Source organism: Micromys minutus, assembly GCF_963924665.1.
Source record: "Micromys minutus genome assembly, chromosome: 20".
Lineage (NCBI taxonomy): Eukaryota > Metazoa > Chordata > Mammalia > Rodentia > Muridae > Micromys > Micromys minutus.
The window spans coordinates 40,705,480-40,723,592 of record NC_137955.1 but is presented as its reverse complement, the minus strand read 5'-3'; the positions used below and the strand labels follow the sequence as shown (position 1 = coordinate 40,723,592).

General features: G+C 45.3%; 1 protein-coding gene across 3 annotated transcripts in view; it reads right to left on the bottom strand.

Moving 5' to 3' along the window:
- Positions 1-18,113, bottom strand: part of RETREG1 (reticulophagy regulator 1) — a gene marked incomplete at its 5' end in the record, with an annotated part of 127,077 nt that overhangs the window by 21,957 nt on the left and 87,007 nt on the right. Inside the window, one exon of one of the 3 annotated variants that reach the window (XM_080933516.1) lies at positions 9,945-10,006. The exons of 1 other annotated variant lie outside the window; for it this stretch is intronic. In XM_080933516.1, the coding sequence (XP_080789642.1) occupies positions 9,945-10,006 (62 nt within the window). Of the gene's footprint in view, positions 1-9,653; positions 9,922-9,944; positions 10,007-18,113 lie in introns of those variants that run through there. One more of the 3 variants, XM_080933515.1, reaches the window with a different exon arrangement.

Here is an 18,113-nt window from a genome sequence, read left to right as displayed (position 1 = left end):
AAAATAAATAAAATAAATAAAAATAAGTAAGTAAATACAATGTAAGATGATGTCTTTATTCAGGAGGGCAGGCACAAGATAAAACAAGGCCTGTCATTGGGCAAGAAGGAAGGATGGGCAGGAACGAAGTTTTAGAAAGAGAGGGAGGAGCGAGAGCAAAGGAAAGAGCTGGAAGAACACGGAGGCAGATGTGGAGATTTCTCTCTGCACATCTCTGCATAGATACAGGTTGTTATGAATATTTTATAAGGGATGGGTGCGTACAGGATGATTTGTGCTATCTAGATGGGCAAACTGTATCAATTGGATTCGTCTCTTTTATGGTGTTTTCCCTTCATGTGGTGACTTAATTGATTTAAAAGAAGGCGCAGTGGTGGGGCGCACCAAGCCCGCCACGGAATTGTGATGCGTAGGCCTGGTGTGGTAACAACCCACCAAGGGAATTGTGAGCAGCCCACCTGGGACAGAGAGCACTTGGGGGCCAGTGTGGAGCCGCTGAGATAAATTATTGTTGGTTCCATATGCCCTGCAGTTTCAGAACCAGCGTGGGAGTGACCACCCAGGTCAGAGAGAGCTGGGGGATTTATTTATGTATATGAGTACACTGTAGCTATCTTCAGACACACCAGAAGATGGCATCAGATCCCATTCCAGATGGTTGTGAGCCACCATGTGGTTACTGGGATTTGAACTCAGGTCCTCTGGAAGAGCAGTCAGTGCTCTTAACCACTGAGCCATCTCTCCAGCCCCTCGGCATTTTTTATTATTTACTGCAGCAATAAATAAATAAGCACCCTATCCCTCGGTGCACACTAAGTAAAACACACGCACACGAACTCCTATGGTATCACGGGCAAAGCAGCCCCGCCAGGCTTGCCGTGTAACACAGTCAACAGCAAAGCTTAAAATAAACCCCGTGCTGGAGGTTTATCCCAACTTTAGCAAGGGGGCACCTAACCTTCAGCTTTGCCTGCAGAGCAACTGCCAAGGTCTAAAATGCCGGAACCCCGATAACTAATGAGGGGCTGTAAGAGTTAAGGTGCCACCACAGGGTCTTCCAAAGTTGAGAGAGGCGGAGGAAGGCATTGATTGATTAATCATCATCTCTCTTGATCTTGCTCTGAGGCAAACATGTGCCATTGCTTCCCACACACAGCTGACTATGTTAATGTGTTACAGGGCTCTTTCCAGAAACTTCCCGACAAGACTTCAGATCCTTATCAGAGCCCCAGGCACCTCTTCCAGTTTATTAGGAGTTGGCACAGGGAAAAGAAGCTATGTGCCATCAAACCCTGGGCACTCAGGACACGACAGCTCCCTGTCCTGTGCCTTTACCCTCTCTGGTGACAAAGGGGGAGGGGGCTTCAGTTCTTTTCCTTACTTGTAGATGCCAGTGTTTGTTGTGTCTGAGACAAACTGGAAATCAGGCCCCTTAATTCTAGGGTTGTAATTTCTCTGAATATGTGTTCATTTTATGATGAAATACACGCTTCAAAGCCTTTCTTAGCACAAACAAGTAGGTTCCTAAAAGCAAGTTTCCCCCGTATCTCAGAATGAAAGGAACAGGGCTGTTTAGAATCTGTATTGTTGAGCCAGCTATGGAGGGAATGTATCAGACGCTGGTAAGTGGTCTAGCTACCCCAGAGCTACTGAACATACGCCGTAGAATCCTTGCATAGCCTTCTCAGCACAGGGGAAATCTGCCTTTTCTAAGAACGTAACTACATTTTTAATCTCCTCTCCTTACCTAAGGGGTGGAGGCTATACATTTTATGACCTAATTTTTTAAGATGCACCACGGGAAAGTGGGTTTGTTTTCAAACTGAAACATGTACACGTTCAACTAGCTCGGAGTGAAATGTCACATTGAGTCAGAAAAATCTGCGTGTTACTGCCTCTGTTCTGTTTACAAGACTAGCACGAGGGATCACCGTCACAGCAGTTACTGTGTGGTGCTCATTGACATCACTGTGTGGGGGAGTGTGGCCAGCTCTGGGAGCACCAGTCTCGGCCCCTAAAACGCTTGCACGCTGAGGATGAGTATGCAGAAAACCTTCACGACTCGCTGTTGCCAGGCAGAAGGAACATTCTGGGCTTTGCTGCTTTCCATCACCTCTTTCCATATTAGGCACAACTCCGCCCCCCCCGGGGGGGGGGGTAAAGAATCTGCTGCAGTCTGGTGATGCCTCTCAGAGACACTACTACAGGCTTCGGTGCCAAATCTTTAATAGCCCTGGCTGATGTTTACCCGGTGAGCGGAGATGACACACAGATCATGCCAACTCTACAAAAATAAGGCCAAAGTAGAAAAGAGGCTTGGTCTGGATGACCTCGGCGCCTCCTTTTAAGGTTGTCTCATCTGTATCCCTAAGGAGAGGGCTAATTGATCGGAGAGAAGCAAAGCAGTATAGCTCTCTTCCTAGCCGTCATGCTTCTTGTGTGTCTCCAGAGACAGCTGGGACATTCCTGCCCTCTGGTTTCCCAATTTCAGCACCAGAACACTTTGTGACCTAGATGTGCTATAGGGATTGCTACATCCAGGGTTTGCCCCTTGCCTTTCTCGGTTGCCTTTCTCAGTCTGAGATTCTGAGGCAGCTGGTGTCTGGGAGGGAGGTCACTGAGGACGGGAGGGGGGCCCAGAAAGATTAGAGGGAGGGCCACGAAACAAGTCTTGAGGCTGTGAAATGCGTTAGGGTCTTGCTCAGTTTTCTCCTGCCACGGAAGCCCCTAGAGGAGGTCATTCCTCTTCAGACCAAAGGGTCTGACGACAATATTCCCTCATGAAGTCATTTTTATTTTCCTCATCCGTTCTCTGGTGACGTCACAAATAATTGCTGGGGGGAATAAAACATATGCAGTGTTCAAAGACTCGGGAATTCTTCCTCTGAATCCTCTCCTTTACTGGCTCTTGTTACATAGAGAGAATTTAGGCAGCAGCAGGACCACTCAAACGCAGACAAGCTAAAACATCTGGATTTCAGCTGAAAGAGAGGTTTGCTGGATGAAGAAAAGACCAATTTTCAAAGCAACCTCTCTGCCCTAGATGTTGGCCCTTCTTTTCAAACACACACACACACACACACACACACACGAAATTGAGGCACTGTATTGGAATTCCAGGCCCCTCAATGGTCTTCAGAACAGAGAGAAGCCCTTTGATCCTTCAGTCTTAAGTTCAAAAATCGGGTGATTAAACATTTAGTGTACTCTGTCTGCGTGTGTTAAATTTGTGCAATCCCCATATTACATGGCTTTCTGTCACCCAGCACATGAGGACCAAAGCAGAGTAAGCTGCCTGGTGTCTGAGCTCTACCCAGGCTCTTGCAGCCAGTGCCTTGGGTATAACCATAAACCCATGGATGGAGGATGACCTGAGAGACTGAGGCTGAAGGACCGGGGTGAAAGGACAACTATGATGTCATAAAGAACCTTCAGAAGTGCCTTCCAGCATCCTCCTAACTGACAGAAGGGACACATGATGTTCTAGAGAGAACTTTGCTGTCTCTGGAGTGACTGGAACCAATACTTGTGGACAGGTTGTACTTTTATTCACTCAAGAAAACCTTTAGATCTCTTGATCTGGAAACAGGAATGAGAAAGTCCACGGTGCCAGTAAGACGAAACCAAACCAATGTGTAAGAGAAACATGCATGTACTAACCCTGAACCTCTATGGGGACTCATGGTCTCTTAAGATGGGATGGTGTAGACATCCTGGCTTCCCCTTGAGAATCCACAATTACCTTCAGATCCACAAGATCCATTTCTAAGGACACGATGAATTCAGACTTGACCTGACTTTGTACAGAACAGATTCTGGCTCACAGTCGTAAAGGTGAGAGGCCTTCGAGGCCATCCCTTGTAGAATCTGAGAGAAAGCTACACTCTTTACTCGGTGACGTCTGGGGCATAATAGAGACACAAACTTGGCTTCAAACAATCAAGGGTCAAAACAAGGCAAGCGAAACACATGCCCTGCAGTCCCATCCGAAACAGGAAGAACAAACAAACCATCCAGAACAGACCCTCCAGGGGCCCTTTCCAAAGCTTTTTGGGATAGCTGGAGATCAGGTGACTCTCCATTCCTCCCACAACTGTGGACTCTCATGCTCTGTCTGCCACTGGATGTACATGAGGGTTAGGTCACAGGGACTGAGGTCTAAACCCAGACGTGACCTACTTAGTGTTGCTTAAGGACGTGTCTCACCAACATTATTATTTACTACTTCTGAGAACTTAACAATGGGTCCTTCACACCACTGGGACAGGCATCAAGATCAACAGTAAGTGGAACCTCATGAAACTGAAAACCTTCTGTAAGGCAAAGGACAATGTCATTTGGACAAAGAGGCCATCTATAAAATGGGGGTCAAAAAAAAAAAAAAAAAACATTTTACCAGCTTCATATCCAGTAGAAAACTAGTATGCAAAATATATAAAAAAAATTGAGAAACTGGGTATCAAAAGTCCAAAGACTCCCATTTAAAATGGGGGCACAGATCTAAGCATAGAACTCTCAGAGAGGAACTGATACGGCTCAGAAGCACTTTGAGACCTTCTTAGTGAAGAGTAGGATGCTTGTCCCTCCCCTCAAACTGGGGCTTCTGAGCTCCTCAAACAACACAACATGATGGAATAACATTGTTGGAGTTTCTGGGCCCAGCTGATAAGGAAATGGCTGCTCCTCCTTCCAACCTTTCAATCTCAGTCCCTATTAACCAAAACAGTGCACTGTTCATCAGTCGCACAATTAATTTCAATAAATGTTGGTAAATGAGGTCAAATGCAGTGGATGGGATATTCCAGCAGGCTTTTTAAAAACATCTTCAAATTGTTTGGACGCCATTAGAAAGCACCTATTAGTGAAACCCAAAATAGGAATATACATGTGTGTACATGTATATATATATGCATGCATACTCCTATGCTTATCATAACTTTGTCAAGAACATTCATCAAACTATACTGTAATGGCATGTTTTTAGAATAATGAAATTAGAGCTAATTTTTCCTGCCTTACTCTTTCTTTTCTTCAATAACAGTGTTATCTCCCTAAATAGCTAAAGAATCCTTCAGTGAAACATCTTCAGTAGGAAGACTTCTTTTTAAAAAAAATTCCTGATAGTAAAGACTGTCCCTCAAGATCAGTGTGACCACCCCCCACACACATATTCTCCATGACCCAATCACATCATAAAGAACTGAGAACATGAAATGTATTTTGATGCCAATTTCCCGTAAAGTATCAAAGGGGGGCACGCCCACTCAATTAGGACTTTGTTCTGTCAGTCACCAGGGATAGATATGCGCACAGCCGGTCACACATACCCCGTGGCCCTTTGGTATTGTAAATTGGTATTGTCATACTTCAGTGACAGCGGCAAAGAACTCATCGCCCTAAATTTTGTAGAATACAGATCAGCTTTCGGAATGCCAGGGATCTTCTGGGACAGTGCAGGACCTCGGACGCAGGTCGTCGATTCACGGTGGTTAAGATATCAACCACAAAACAAACTCTCCTGCAATAAGGACAGGCTGTATTGTTCCATGTGTTCCCAATCAGGTTCAAATATTAGCCCAGCTGGGTCAAAGTAGGATTTCCAGAGTGATAAATATTTTTCCATGATTGTGTGGAAGAATGGGAGAAAGATAAATGATTAATTGTTTCAGCCAAACCGGGTAAACATCTGTCATGGCTTCCGGATACATAAAAAGAGTAGAAGTAGCCTCGTTAAAACTACACCATGACTCTGACCTTGGGCCACAATCATTTGAATACTGGGCGAACCTCTCTAGGCTCCCAAGAGCCACTGTGATTATTCTCTAACTCACTCTTCAGTGACCAGACGATAATGCCAGCAAGCATTTACCCCACAAGAATCAGCAAATGCTAAGATGGGGGGGCTCCCCCGAGTGTGACTGTTGAACATTTTCCTATATGCACAAATGCTACCCAGAACAAAAGGGGGCTTCAGGAGTTTAACCCCTTCTCTTTACACTCTACATGAGTGTCCCTAACTCCACCATCTGCACTGACTTCCAGAGGAAAGGTGGATGTGAAACATTCTGTGTGGGGATCCAATTCAACTGAAAAGCAAAGTGCACAGAGCTGGGTTTGAAGCATTTGGTCAACTTTCTGTAATAGGTCTTAGATTTTTTAAAGAAATGCGTTCTCAGTGAGCACGTCCGATCAGAGACATAAAATTGTACCTCAAATCCTACCAGTCTGAACTGTCATAGCAATGGAAAGTCGAGTATATTTAAATCAATTTCTTTTAACCTTCCAAAACTAAAATTCAATGCTATTGCTAGCAGCATTCTCATACTAATGAGCCCATTGTGTGTTTAAGAGCCTTGGTTTCCTAAATGCAACAACCTTTCAAAAACCCAGAAACAAAGCCAGGCTCTATAACCCTAAGAGGAAAACTGCCAAGTCTGGAGCGCTCCAAAATCTGTAACTTTCTGAGGGTTAATGTGATCCCACAAGTGAAAACTCACAGCCCCCACTTCATGGTCACAATGCAAGACAGAGACACAATGCAAGCACACCAAAATCAGTCTAGGAAATTAAATCTCAGGATGTGTAAAACCTGAGTGGGTTTCATGTTTAGACATTGATCACACCACCAAAATAACTCATTACAGACATGCCAATGTCCCAGAATCTGGAAAAGGGATGGGAGACCCTGGAACGCACAACTTGTGGCTGTAAGCCTTTCACAGAACTGATGTAATAGCCCCACCACCCCAGGGAAGAGAACAACAGAAAGATCTGGAAACAAACTGAATTCACAACTCAATAGTCTCAGGCCTCTGGGAACACACTTCTACTTGCAAGCCAGGTAGAGTAACAGCCCAGGAGTCCAGAACGGCCACGTTTTCCCTGTGAAGACACCTGAGCTTCAGCCTTCTCTCATCTTACCACTTGAAGCTGTTTCCTCAGCCCTGTGACCCACTCGCTCTTACTGGCCGATTGTGTCACCCTGTGTGTCTCCCCACCAGACAGCCTGCTCCAGGACAACAGGATCTGGACCCACAAATCCATAACCCAACGCAGTAGCTAGATGAGCTTCAGAACTGCACAGATTTCTACTTTGTGAACAACTAAATGTGTGAACATAATTACCCAGTTAAAGCGCTCTCACGACAAGACAAGCTAAAAGCATAAAGAGGGTTTCATGTTCAGACGGGTCCCACCTCCACAGCTTGGGCCCACCTCCTTCCATGTCACCTGGGATAGGTAAGGACTGACTCACTCAAACCCTCTTCGCCCATCTAATCAGGGTACCTCACAGGGCCAGCTTGGCTGCTACTCCAAGGCAGGAACCAAAGGAGGTCAGATAAGGAACCACCAGGCCTCAGGCTACAGGAGGAGATTTCCCCTATAACCTGAGCCAGTCTACTTTTCCTGGTTTTCCCCTCCTTTGGCATCCAGAACTTCTTGCTTAGATATCTATCTGCCCTCCCAGGCCTGCTTCAAATGGTGTTTGTTTGTTTGTTTTTCCTTCTTGTCCTTCCCCCTCACTCAGCTCTTGACCTGGAAACTAGCAGGAATTCCTCAAGAATTCTAACCAGCAGTGTTTCCTACTTGCTAAAGTTTCTTTTTCCATCGATGAATGGTTCCAGAAGCCTCTGGACTGTATGTCACCTAGCAGAGGGCACCTGTGATGCCCAAGGCCCACATCCCAGCATGAGGTAGGCATCCCTATCACGTGAGCATCGCTGTTTTGTGAGTTTTGTTTTAATCAACAAACAAACAAACAAACCTCTTATTTAGCTCCCTGGCAGTTACAGAGCAACCCAGGACATCAAACTCCAAAACGAGAGGCAAGCAACATAATCAGCCTTAATGGGAGGTTCAATTAGAAACTGCTGTGATGAAGTTCGGAGAACACGCTTGTCAGCAGATTCGTGACTTATACTGGTTATTTCTTGTTTAGACAGGGCACTGGAGGATGCTTATCCAGAGGCACGTGATCTCAAATTTAGCAAGAGAAAAATGCTCCCCCAATTATAAAGACTTTATTTCTAGCCTAGTTCCAATCTTCTACCATTTCTACATAGAAGAAAAAAAAAAACAAGTTCAGGGGACAAAAGCAAAGAGTGAAGCCACCCAAGTGCTGGAGACTGAAAGTTACCTCATCAGAATAAAAAAAACGAGAGACAGGAGCATGTTACCTCAGAGGACTGAGAGAGGTGCTCAGTTACGTATGAGATATCTCCAGCGAGATAACAGTAATTGTCATGTACACATTTATGAGTTCGTGAACACGGGTTTCTTTTGATCTATTTATTTATTTTTTATTAGTGAGACCTTCAGAGAAAAAGCTAAGTGCACATCACACCCAGTTCAAGATATTCCTTATCAACAACTAGTTACTATTTAATTTAATTTTGATAATGCTGCTGCACGTGATCGCTGCCCCCAGTCTCTCTCTCTCTCTCTCTCTCTCTGCCAAGTCTCTCTGCTGGAACTGCAGAATGATCAGGGTGCCTGGGCCCCTGGTGCGAAATGGTTTATCAGTGCGTCCCACTTGTTTAGAATGTCTGGTTGTCTGAAACTCTACTCAGAGAGCTGGTGTTACAGAAAAGAGAAAGCCTTGCTTTCAGGAATGTCCAGGTGTCTGGGAAAGGAAATGTACTATACCCATGGACCAACCTATCGACCAGTGCAAACACTTAAATGTTCTCTAAGGTGGTTAATTATCTATCGAGTGCGCCAAGCTCTGTTACAAAGGACACTGTCAAGTCACTCTATGTAATATTAATCTGTTTATTTTCACTTAATAGTATTTGGGGAAGAAAAATACTAGAGAACTACAGAGAAATGCAGCCTTTAAGGAAACTTACATCAGCTACATCGCCCCACACAAACCACATCACAGGGGCCACATGACCACAGGGCCACAGGGGCTACAGGGCCACAGGACTATGGTTTACAGAAATAGTCTGAGGGGCTCTTGTTCCTAGAGAGTTCTATTTCTATGGCGATAAGATGAACCGTGACCGCTTTCTTTGTTCCATAATTTTTTTCCACTTCTTCATATCCAAATTTTGGTTACCTCAATTGGAAATCTAATGGGGATGTATAGGTGATGCCTATAAAGTCTGTCTGGGCTGCAGGGACTCGTGAACCAGTATGTGCTAATTCCCTGCATCACTGGCCTCCTGGTACCTGCCTCTTAGCAGTAATAGAGGGATGAAAACACTAGCAACCATGGAACACGTGTCAGGCAGTTCATCGTGCTTTCCAATGTATAGCTTAAGAAGTATTTAAATATCAAAATTAATAAACTGGCTTAATAGTCAACTCTCACAACTGTCTGTCAAATCTTTAAAATGGAAACTTTAAAAAAAATCATGAGCTTAGATGTCAACCACCATCCTCTCAAGCTAAAGAGAAACATCAAAAATTTCAAGTAGGTTCCAGTCGTATGTGGGAAAATTAGGTTTCAAAGTTCCAGGGCATTATTTCCTTATTGGAGGAAAAACAAACACTCCTTTGCATCAGCTTCTGAGCTTAGATTGCTAATTTTGCCAAAGAACATTTCCTGGAATTATAATTTTCATTTAAACATCTTTAAACTTGTCAGGATATTATTAAGACGAACAAGAGACGACACAGACTCCAGAGACATAAAATGCCATAATTACCTTCTGCCTGGTCCACAGCCGTCGCCGGCAGGCATTTCTGCCTTTTAAGAAGTTAAAACTTCAGTGGCACCTGCTCCCCACAATGCAGACAGCCCGAGAATGCTGTCCTGTCCCCAGTGCAGACTGGGAAGAGAGAAGCCCCAGCAGGGGAATTCTTCCCTTTCTGGAGAAAAGTGTCCCTCCTCTACTGAGAAAGCTGCTGTTTACAAACTTCCAAAGTGCCTGTCTCCTGCCTAGAATGAGGCTGAGCTGTGGACTATTATGACAGCCCCCGGCTAAAAATAAAGAGACCAGCTCTCACTTCCCGAACCGCACAGGCAGCTGGGCAGGAGCGCTGCCCAGTCGCCCAGCATTTTCCCTCAAGTCCTGTGAGAAGGTGTCACCAGGGATGACTTCATCCAGCCGCCTGCCCGCTTTCCTTTTTTTTTTTTTTTTTTTTTCCTGGCACTGTCTAGGCACCTACCAAAAGGTGGAGTAGCCACGGGCAGGTTGAAACCTCACTCCAGCTATCGTATCTCCTTTGAGTCACGGGGGAGTTGGAGAGCAGTGAGAGAAGGGGGGGGGGGGAGAGAGGAAGAAAAAAAACCGGGTTCTCCCCTGCAAAGAGAGTGGGAGGTTCGTTTGCATAATGCCTGCCACTCATGGAAAAGTCTTACCCAAAAGGAGAAACACACACACACACAGACAGACACACACACACACACACACACACACACAGACACACACACACACACACAGACACACACACACACACACACACACACAGACACACACACACACACAGAGCACAGGAATGTGAGCCTATTCATCTGTGCTCAGAAGTTCACAGCCATTGCAGCCAGGGCCCATGGCCAGTTGCTGGCTCTGGGCACCTTTATCCTTCAGCTACTTGATGTGTGGTTCTCAACTGCTGCTCCCTTCACGGGGTCTAGCATCCAATCTGCCAGGAGACTCGTTTAATTCTATCCCACAAAAGCTTTGAGTTAGAACCCGAATCCATTTTCTTTTTCTTTTTCTTTTTCTTTTTTAATGACTAAGAGAAGACTCAAAGCAAGATCTAACAGCTAAGAAATCATATATTTTTTTCTTTTAGAAGCATGTATGCTCTATGTGGTGTGTTAGTCAATCCTAGAGATGTCTTTTATGTGGCATTTTATATGGTATCTCTGTTTTTTTTTTTTTTAAATGGTTTTCCAGATCACAGAGGAATTGAAAAGTCAAAAAATTTAAAATAACTATTTGCTTTCTTCTGAAAAATGTTGGGCATTTTGTGATGTATTCATGTCACACTTTAAAATCAATATACTTAAAATTATACAGTATTTCACACAGAACGTGCGAGTGTAAGGCTTGAAGTACATCTACCTGAGGTGGGTCTATCTATTCAAATGCATAACTTGTACTTTTAAATACAGTGTATTTTCTGAATTTGGACACCAGCCTGGCACAGTCATGCTAATCTCTGTATTAAGCCAACTTTCATGTATGCCCTGCCTAAGTGAGCACTCTCAAATACGTAACTTGAAAGCAAACTCACATTCAGAGTTTTGTTTTAGATTTATTTATTATGCATACATTGTTCGGCCTTCATCTGCAGTTCAGAAGAGGGCAGCAGACCTCATTACAGATGGTTGTGAGCCACCATGTGGTTACTGGGAAGTGAACTCGGGATCTTTGGATGAACAGCCAGTGCTCTTAACAAACTCTGAGCCATCTCTCCCACCCTACATTCAGAGTTTTGTAATCAGTGAGGCACTTGCCTCTGAACGCCAAAGCAACATTGTTACATTCCTAGAAGTTGCAGCCTTTTCAGAACTGAGAAGAGAAAATGCTGAAACTCATGACTGAACGTGGCCGACACAAAGCACTATTTCTACAGTCTCCCCTTGACCAGCCTAGCACCTCAATTTACCTTGTCTTTCTCCAAGCTCTCCTCCATATCTTACCCCAGATCTGCAGATGCACCCCTGAAACTTGTCTCTCACATGTAACAAGAATCCATAGGCGTAACCTTCAGAGTACCTGTTGCTACCATGACACAGGGAACTACACCACTTTGCAATGCTCAGCCCTTTGTCCAAATTACATGCTCCAGCTGGATTCCACTTGTGTTTTGTGGCCTTTTGTAAAACTCACAAGGAAAAGGAGGGAAAACAAAGACAGCACAAAGCACAGATCCCAGAGCAAAGTCACATGAACAATGACTTCATGCCAAGATTCAGCATGCGCTTTTCTACCCAAATGTCAGCTGCCCTGGAAATTGGGGGCTATGGGTTACTTCACAACTGTTGACCTGAAAATCCTAGACCACTAGAACTTAAAACGAGTCAAGGAAGCTCTCACCAAGATTTTCAGATGTTATCACAGCCTCAAAAACATTAGATGACCTGCTTCCAACAGCTCTCCCGGCTGGAGTGCTTTTCTTGCCTCTAACCAAAGATCCAGCAGAGCCTTCACACTGGGCCAAAGCTCATGTCCCAGACATGTGGAGGTTTTAGATTTTCCTCTGTTTAGCATGGAGGACTACTATCTACAAATGTGTGTGCATTCACTTTGAGTAATATATTTTACCTTTCTTTCGCCATTCCATATGACCTTAAAAAAAATACCATTTTCAAAGCTGTCTACTTTCCACAGTGTCTGTTGCCTTTATAGACAATCTTCAGTCTAGAAGTGCTGTTTTGTTACGACCTCCTCAACAGCAGCACTGAAGGAAGTTCTGGCTCCCTCAGGAATAGTAAGGACAGCTCCCCCCTCACAAGCCCCTTCTCTTGTAGGTTAAAAAAGCAGGGACAAAAAGTCAGTGCTCTTGTGGGGACGGGTGTACTCATGTTCCCCCCACTTCAGCAGGTAGCAGAAACCTCAGTTATTTGACTGTACTGCCTTCCAGGATAAGAACTAGATTGCTCAGCCCACCTGAGCAAAGTGAGGCTTTGTGTTTGAGCGGAGAGAGTATGAGAAAACCCATTCCGCAGTTCCGGGAACTTTCTTTAAAGGACGCCTGTTACATTCTATATATTCGAGAATATGAACATATTTGAGGATAGTGTAAACAGAGAAAAATCTATAACCTCAAATTTTCTGGGACATAAGCTTTTTTTGCCCAGTGTTAGAACCTTGATAGATCTTTGGCTACTTCCTGCTAGATAGATCTCAGACTTGACTGCTGAATCTCTAGAAACCACTTTGGGCAAGGCATGACTTGTGAATTGGAGGAGAAATCTGACAGTCCTCCTGATAAGGCAGCTGCCTGGGGTGGAAAACAGCAAGAGCAGTCAACAGTCATGAATAACATTTTACTCTTGGGAAATCCCAAGTGAGACAGACATGAAATGTGTTTAATGCCACAGTTCTTTTGAGATATCATTAGAGGGGTCCTCTCTTCCCCATGGTTCCATTTTCTATGTTTTCAGCTACCACAACCAACTGTAGCCCATACATCCCAGTGGGAAGTCCTGTGAAATCAACAAGTTATCAACAGGTCATCCTGTCTGGTCCCACCTCTTTTCCTTTGGCTCTCTTTAACCCTCACGTGGGGATAGACTATCCTTTTCAGTACCAACAGTGGATATGGGACCTGCCCTTTAGTCACTTAATGAGCTTCCCAAGTTATCAGACAGACTGTCCAAGAAACTGTACTGTTTGTATCCGAGGGACCAATATCAAACCTATAATAATGGCCTGAAGGTTAAGATCAGTGGTGTTGAGGATCCAGACACACAGACACACACCAAAACCATAAGGTGTTTCCTTTAAAATACGGTGAATGGTTTAATAAAATTTTGAAAACTGTGTTAAAGTTGCTTAGATCCATAGGACACTATAAATCTGTACTGTGCCTACTTCTGTATCACAGGTATAGGTGAATGTTTTTCCAGAGAGGTGCATATAGGCTCAGTCCTATGCACAGACTCAGACATCCACTGTGGTCTAGGAGTGTATCACCAACAGATGAGGAGGGACTACTGCACTCAACCCAGACTAAACCCTGACTAAACTACTTCCCTAGAAGTATGAGTAATGGCCATTAAAACAAAACAAAACAAACAAACAAACAAACAAATAAATGAACGCCACATAAGCTGTCTGGTCCTAAATAAGATTTGTCAAAGTGAAGCTATGTAGAAAGATCTGGAGAGACTGCACAGCCGCCCAAAGGATGCTGGAGAAGTATATCAGCACAGTGGAGGTTTAAAGGCCAGAAGATGAGGGGGGAGCAGCAGGAAGGGTGGGGGGAAGCCAGAAACATGAGAAAACAGAAGGAAAGGGAAGAAGGAACTAGGTAGGCAGAGGGGCTAACAGATGCCCAAGACACAGAGCTGTGTTCCCTTCCAGCAACAGTGTGTTATTTTGATCCCTGTGGTAACAGTGTGTATCCTGACTCTCCTGATATAAATTCATGATGTCACTAATTTTCAAATTGTGGTATTTAGCAGTTCATGTCCATCTGAATAACTGAAGAGAAGTATACAGTCTCCTCACTGGTGTGGCTCCAGAGAGGCTGGCAGCGTTAAAGGCGGCAGATGAAGAAGAGAGGCAAGAAGTAGCAAGGGATTCTGAGTGCAGGGGTAGCCTCAGGAAATCGGTGAGGAAGAGGCCTTCTGGCAAGCACTGGGGGTGGGGGGGGAGACAAGGGCACCCCCACCTTGTGAATCACATCACCCCACTCAGGATTTTTCTCCCATGCCCAGCTACCACTGTGACCCATTTCATAACACTAAACTCGGTCTCTACAAACTTGGCTGTCTTTCCGGAGGTGGGGTATCGATCACCTGAGACTAACTGCATTTCTTCCTCATCTCCAGTGGCCTTGAGGTGATGTGCTTCTGCTAATAGGTAAAGCTTCATTCTCTTTCCCACTCTCCCTGTAGGCACACACTCTCCACTGAACTCTCCCCTGCCCCACCCAAACGCTCCTGTGAAATGCCCCCAAGAACTTAGACCCCTGTGCAGTCTAACTCTTCCTTGGCCAAATTTCCCAGGAGTCAGTAGGTCCTCCACAGGCCTTGGCTGCTGCTGTTTTCTCTCTCACACACAGCTCGACTCTAAGGCAGCGTGTGTGGCACAGTTCCTTGACAGAGAAACCCTAGTTCCAAGAAATTTAGAACAAGCAGCAATCCCAGTGAGAGAGCTCTGGCAAGCCTCTCTGCCCTTCACAAGCACAAGTGAAAGGCAATGGAAATGTTCCAAGGCCAGGAGGGGTGGAGTCAGAGGTCTTTGAGGGCAGGGAAGGCAGGCGTGACTCAGTGAGGGGCGGGTGCTCAAGTGAAAACAAACTTTATCTGCAGAGTTTAAAAACACAATATATCACAGAGGCACATAAGCACCTGTTTAATAGCGGGTTACCAAATGACCTTTGTGATAGGTTGTTCTTCCTTATTGCATCTTGCTTAGGTCAGTATTAAACATTTTCCTTGCTTGAACAACAGCTGATGCTTCTTGGCTGTGCATTTGACACATCTCTTTTGCGAAGAAGTCCAGCTGAGCTGAAGGCCATCATCCACACAGCTATGATAGGAGTTCACTATTTTTACCATCACTCTGAACCTGTGAGAAGATGACAGAAAGCTTCCCCCAAGTCCCTCCTTGTCCTGTGCTATGCAGCAAAGCAGTGACCTAGGTCAGGTGAGATCTACCCATGACCCGGCCCTGGACCAGGATAGGACATGTCCTCAGACACTGAAGGAACTCTTCCTGAGGCCCCAGAGTTTGGGGATACACACTACTGTCCAATGTCCTCCAGCCTTCGGGCCTTCATGAAGAGGAAGCTGTTGCTTCAGAATAATTTGCTACAAGGAAGACTGGGCATCATACTCATCAGGATAAGTGGGGAAGAGTTTCCTTTACAGAACCTCTCACTGCTTCTCCACCAATAACATAAAAGGATGCTGTTTACTGGTAGCTTTCACTGCCTGCTGCTAAGCCACATAGCTCATTAGCAGGACTCACTTCAAGTTCTCACTAACAGGACAACCTGAAAGAACCCATACGTGGTTTTGTTTCTAGCAGGCTAGGAACAATCCCCCCCCTCCTTTGACTCAGCCGGTGCTACAGGAACAGAACACTTGGCAATGCTGTTTTATTCAGGATGCCTGTTGCTGTGATGCCCAAAGCAATTTGGGCTTACACTCCCACACTGTAGGAAGTGACTGGAGGAAATCAGGTCAGAAACTCAGACAAGGCAGGAACCTGGAGGCAGGAGCTGATGCAGAGCCCATGAGGAGTGCTACTTACTGGCTTGCTAAGTCAGCCTTCTTAGAGAATCCAGGACCGCCAGCCCAGGGATGTAACCTCCTACAACAGGCCTGCCCACATCAGTCACTAATTAAGAAAATGCCCTACAGGCTTGCCTGTAACCTTCTCAACATTTCTCAGATGACTTTAGTTCGTGTCAAGTTGACATACAAGTGGGTATTCCCAGGACACTGGGTTCATAAAGAAGTTCGATTTCTTGTATTTCAGAAAGCTGGCAAGTTCAAGGCACCCACATCAGACAAGGGTCCGCTGACTGTCTTACCCTGTGAAGCAAGACAGAAAAGTAAGAGGGTGTATCCGAGAGAAGGGGGTGAGACCCCCCCTTTTCATCAGGATGCCCCTGCCACAGCAACTAACTAACCCTATCAACATTAATCCATTCATCAAGCAGAGCCCACACGGTCTAGTCACCCCTAAAGGTCTCTTTTCCCAAGGAGATTTAACTTGGAGAGCTAAATCTCCAACACAGAAACTCAGGACACATCCCAAATCACAGTGTCTTTTAATGGATCACGAGCCACCAAACCATAGTTAAACAGCCCCTACATTTTAATCTTGGTAAACTGAACCCAGCACACCTGACTAATGTTCATGATTCCCTGACCACATACCAGCATCTTGGAACAATGTGCACCCAGAAGCATCATCCCTTCCTGGGAGTACAGACAAACCTGTTGTTGTGGGCTATGGTATATGTGGGCTTTGGTAATGACCCAATGGCCATAAAGACAGCACAGAAATGGCTTTATACCCTACCATGAGCCCAACCAGCTTCCTACACATTCAACAGAAGTCAAAACCAAAAGCCAACATCGGTCCAGCACCAAGAGGTAAAGTCCAGATTGCCACCATTTCTCGATAGCTTTTTTTGCTGACTTTTTCCCGGCTAGGATTCCATTGAGGGCAGCTCACTGCATTCACATATTAAATCCATGCAGTCACTCAGAGCTGACGAGAACTGCTGGGGTCCCACGTGTGTTTTCAGGAGAACCACTGAGGTCTGAGGTGTCCTGTAGATAGCTTTCCATTTGGATTTGTCTGTTTTTCTCAGCACTAGACTGAGAGTCAGCAAGAAAACCTTGAAGCTCACATGGGGGTCAAAGGGCCCACATGACTGACCACTGACCATGTCAACGCGATCGCTGAGGGAGTGTTTTCAGACAGGCACACTGTCAAGTTGCTATCTTCTCTTCCCCTACTTAATCCAATCTACACACAAAGAAATAATGGTGAGGCACAGGGACCAAAGTCTTAACTCCTACACCAGGGAGTCCAGGCACACACTGGGGGTTCTTCTCTCTTCCATTTCTTTAATGACTCACCTATGAACCCAGGATCTGCTCTTTGCTCTCTAGTTAATACCATAGTTCCAGTCACAAAGTTGGTTTTGTCCACTTCAGAACATTCATCCCCTAGCCCCTCCCATGAGCTAAAGGCCACCTTTGCGGTTGTCACACCTGCACACTTGACATTGCGCCTCTTGACAGGTGAGACACTGAGTTCCTTCCAAAGTGACTCCATCTCCTTTCTACCCAGTGACAACACCAAAAGCCAGCAGCATAAGAGAGTGACAGAGACAGGCAATAAGTGTCTGTAGTGCACACATATATCCACCCCTGAAAGTGCACACATATATACATCCTGTGAGTTCACACATCCATCCATCCCTGTGAGTTCACACATATATCCATCCCTGTGAGTTCACACATACATCCATCCCTGTGAGTGCACACATATATCCATCCCTGTGAGTTCACACATCCATCCATCCCTGTGAGTGCACACATCCATCCATCCCTGTGAGTTCACACATCCATCCATCCCTGTGAGTGCACACATATATCCATCCCTGTGAGTGCACACATATATACATCCTGTGAGTTCACACATATATCCATCCCTGTGAGTGCACACATATATCCATCCCTGTGAGTGCACACATCCATCCATCCCTGTGAGTGCACACATCCATCCATCCCTGTGAGTGCACACATACATACATCCCTGTGAGTGCACACATACATCCATCCCTGTGAGTGCACACATATATCCATCCCTGTGAGTTCACACATCCATCCATCCCTGTAAGTGCACACATCCATCCATCCCTGTGAGTGCACACATCCATCTATCCCTGTGAGTGCACACATCCATCTATCCCTGTGAGTGCACACATATATCCATCCCTGTGACTGCACACATATA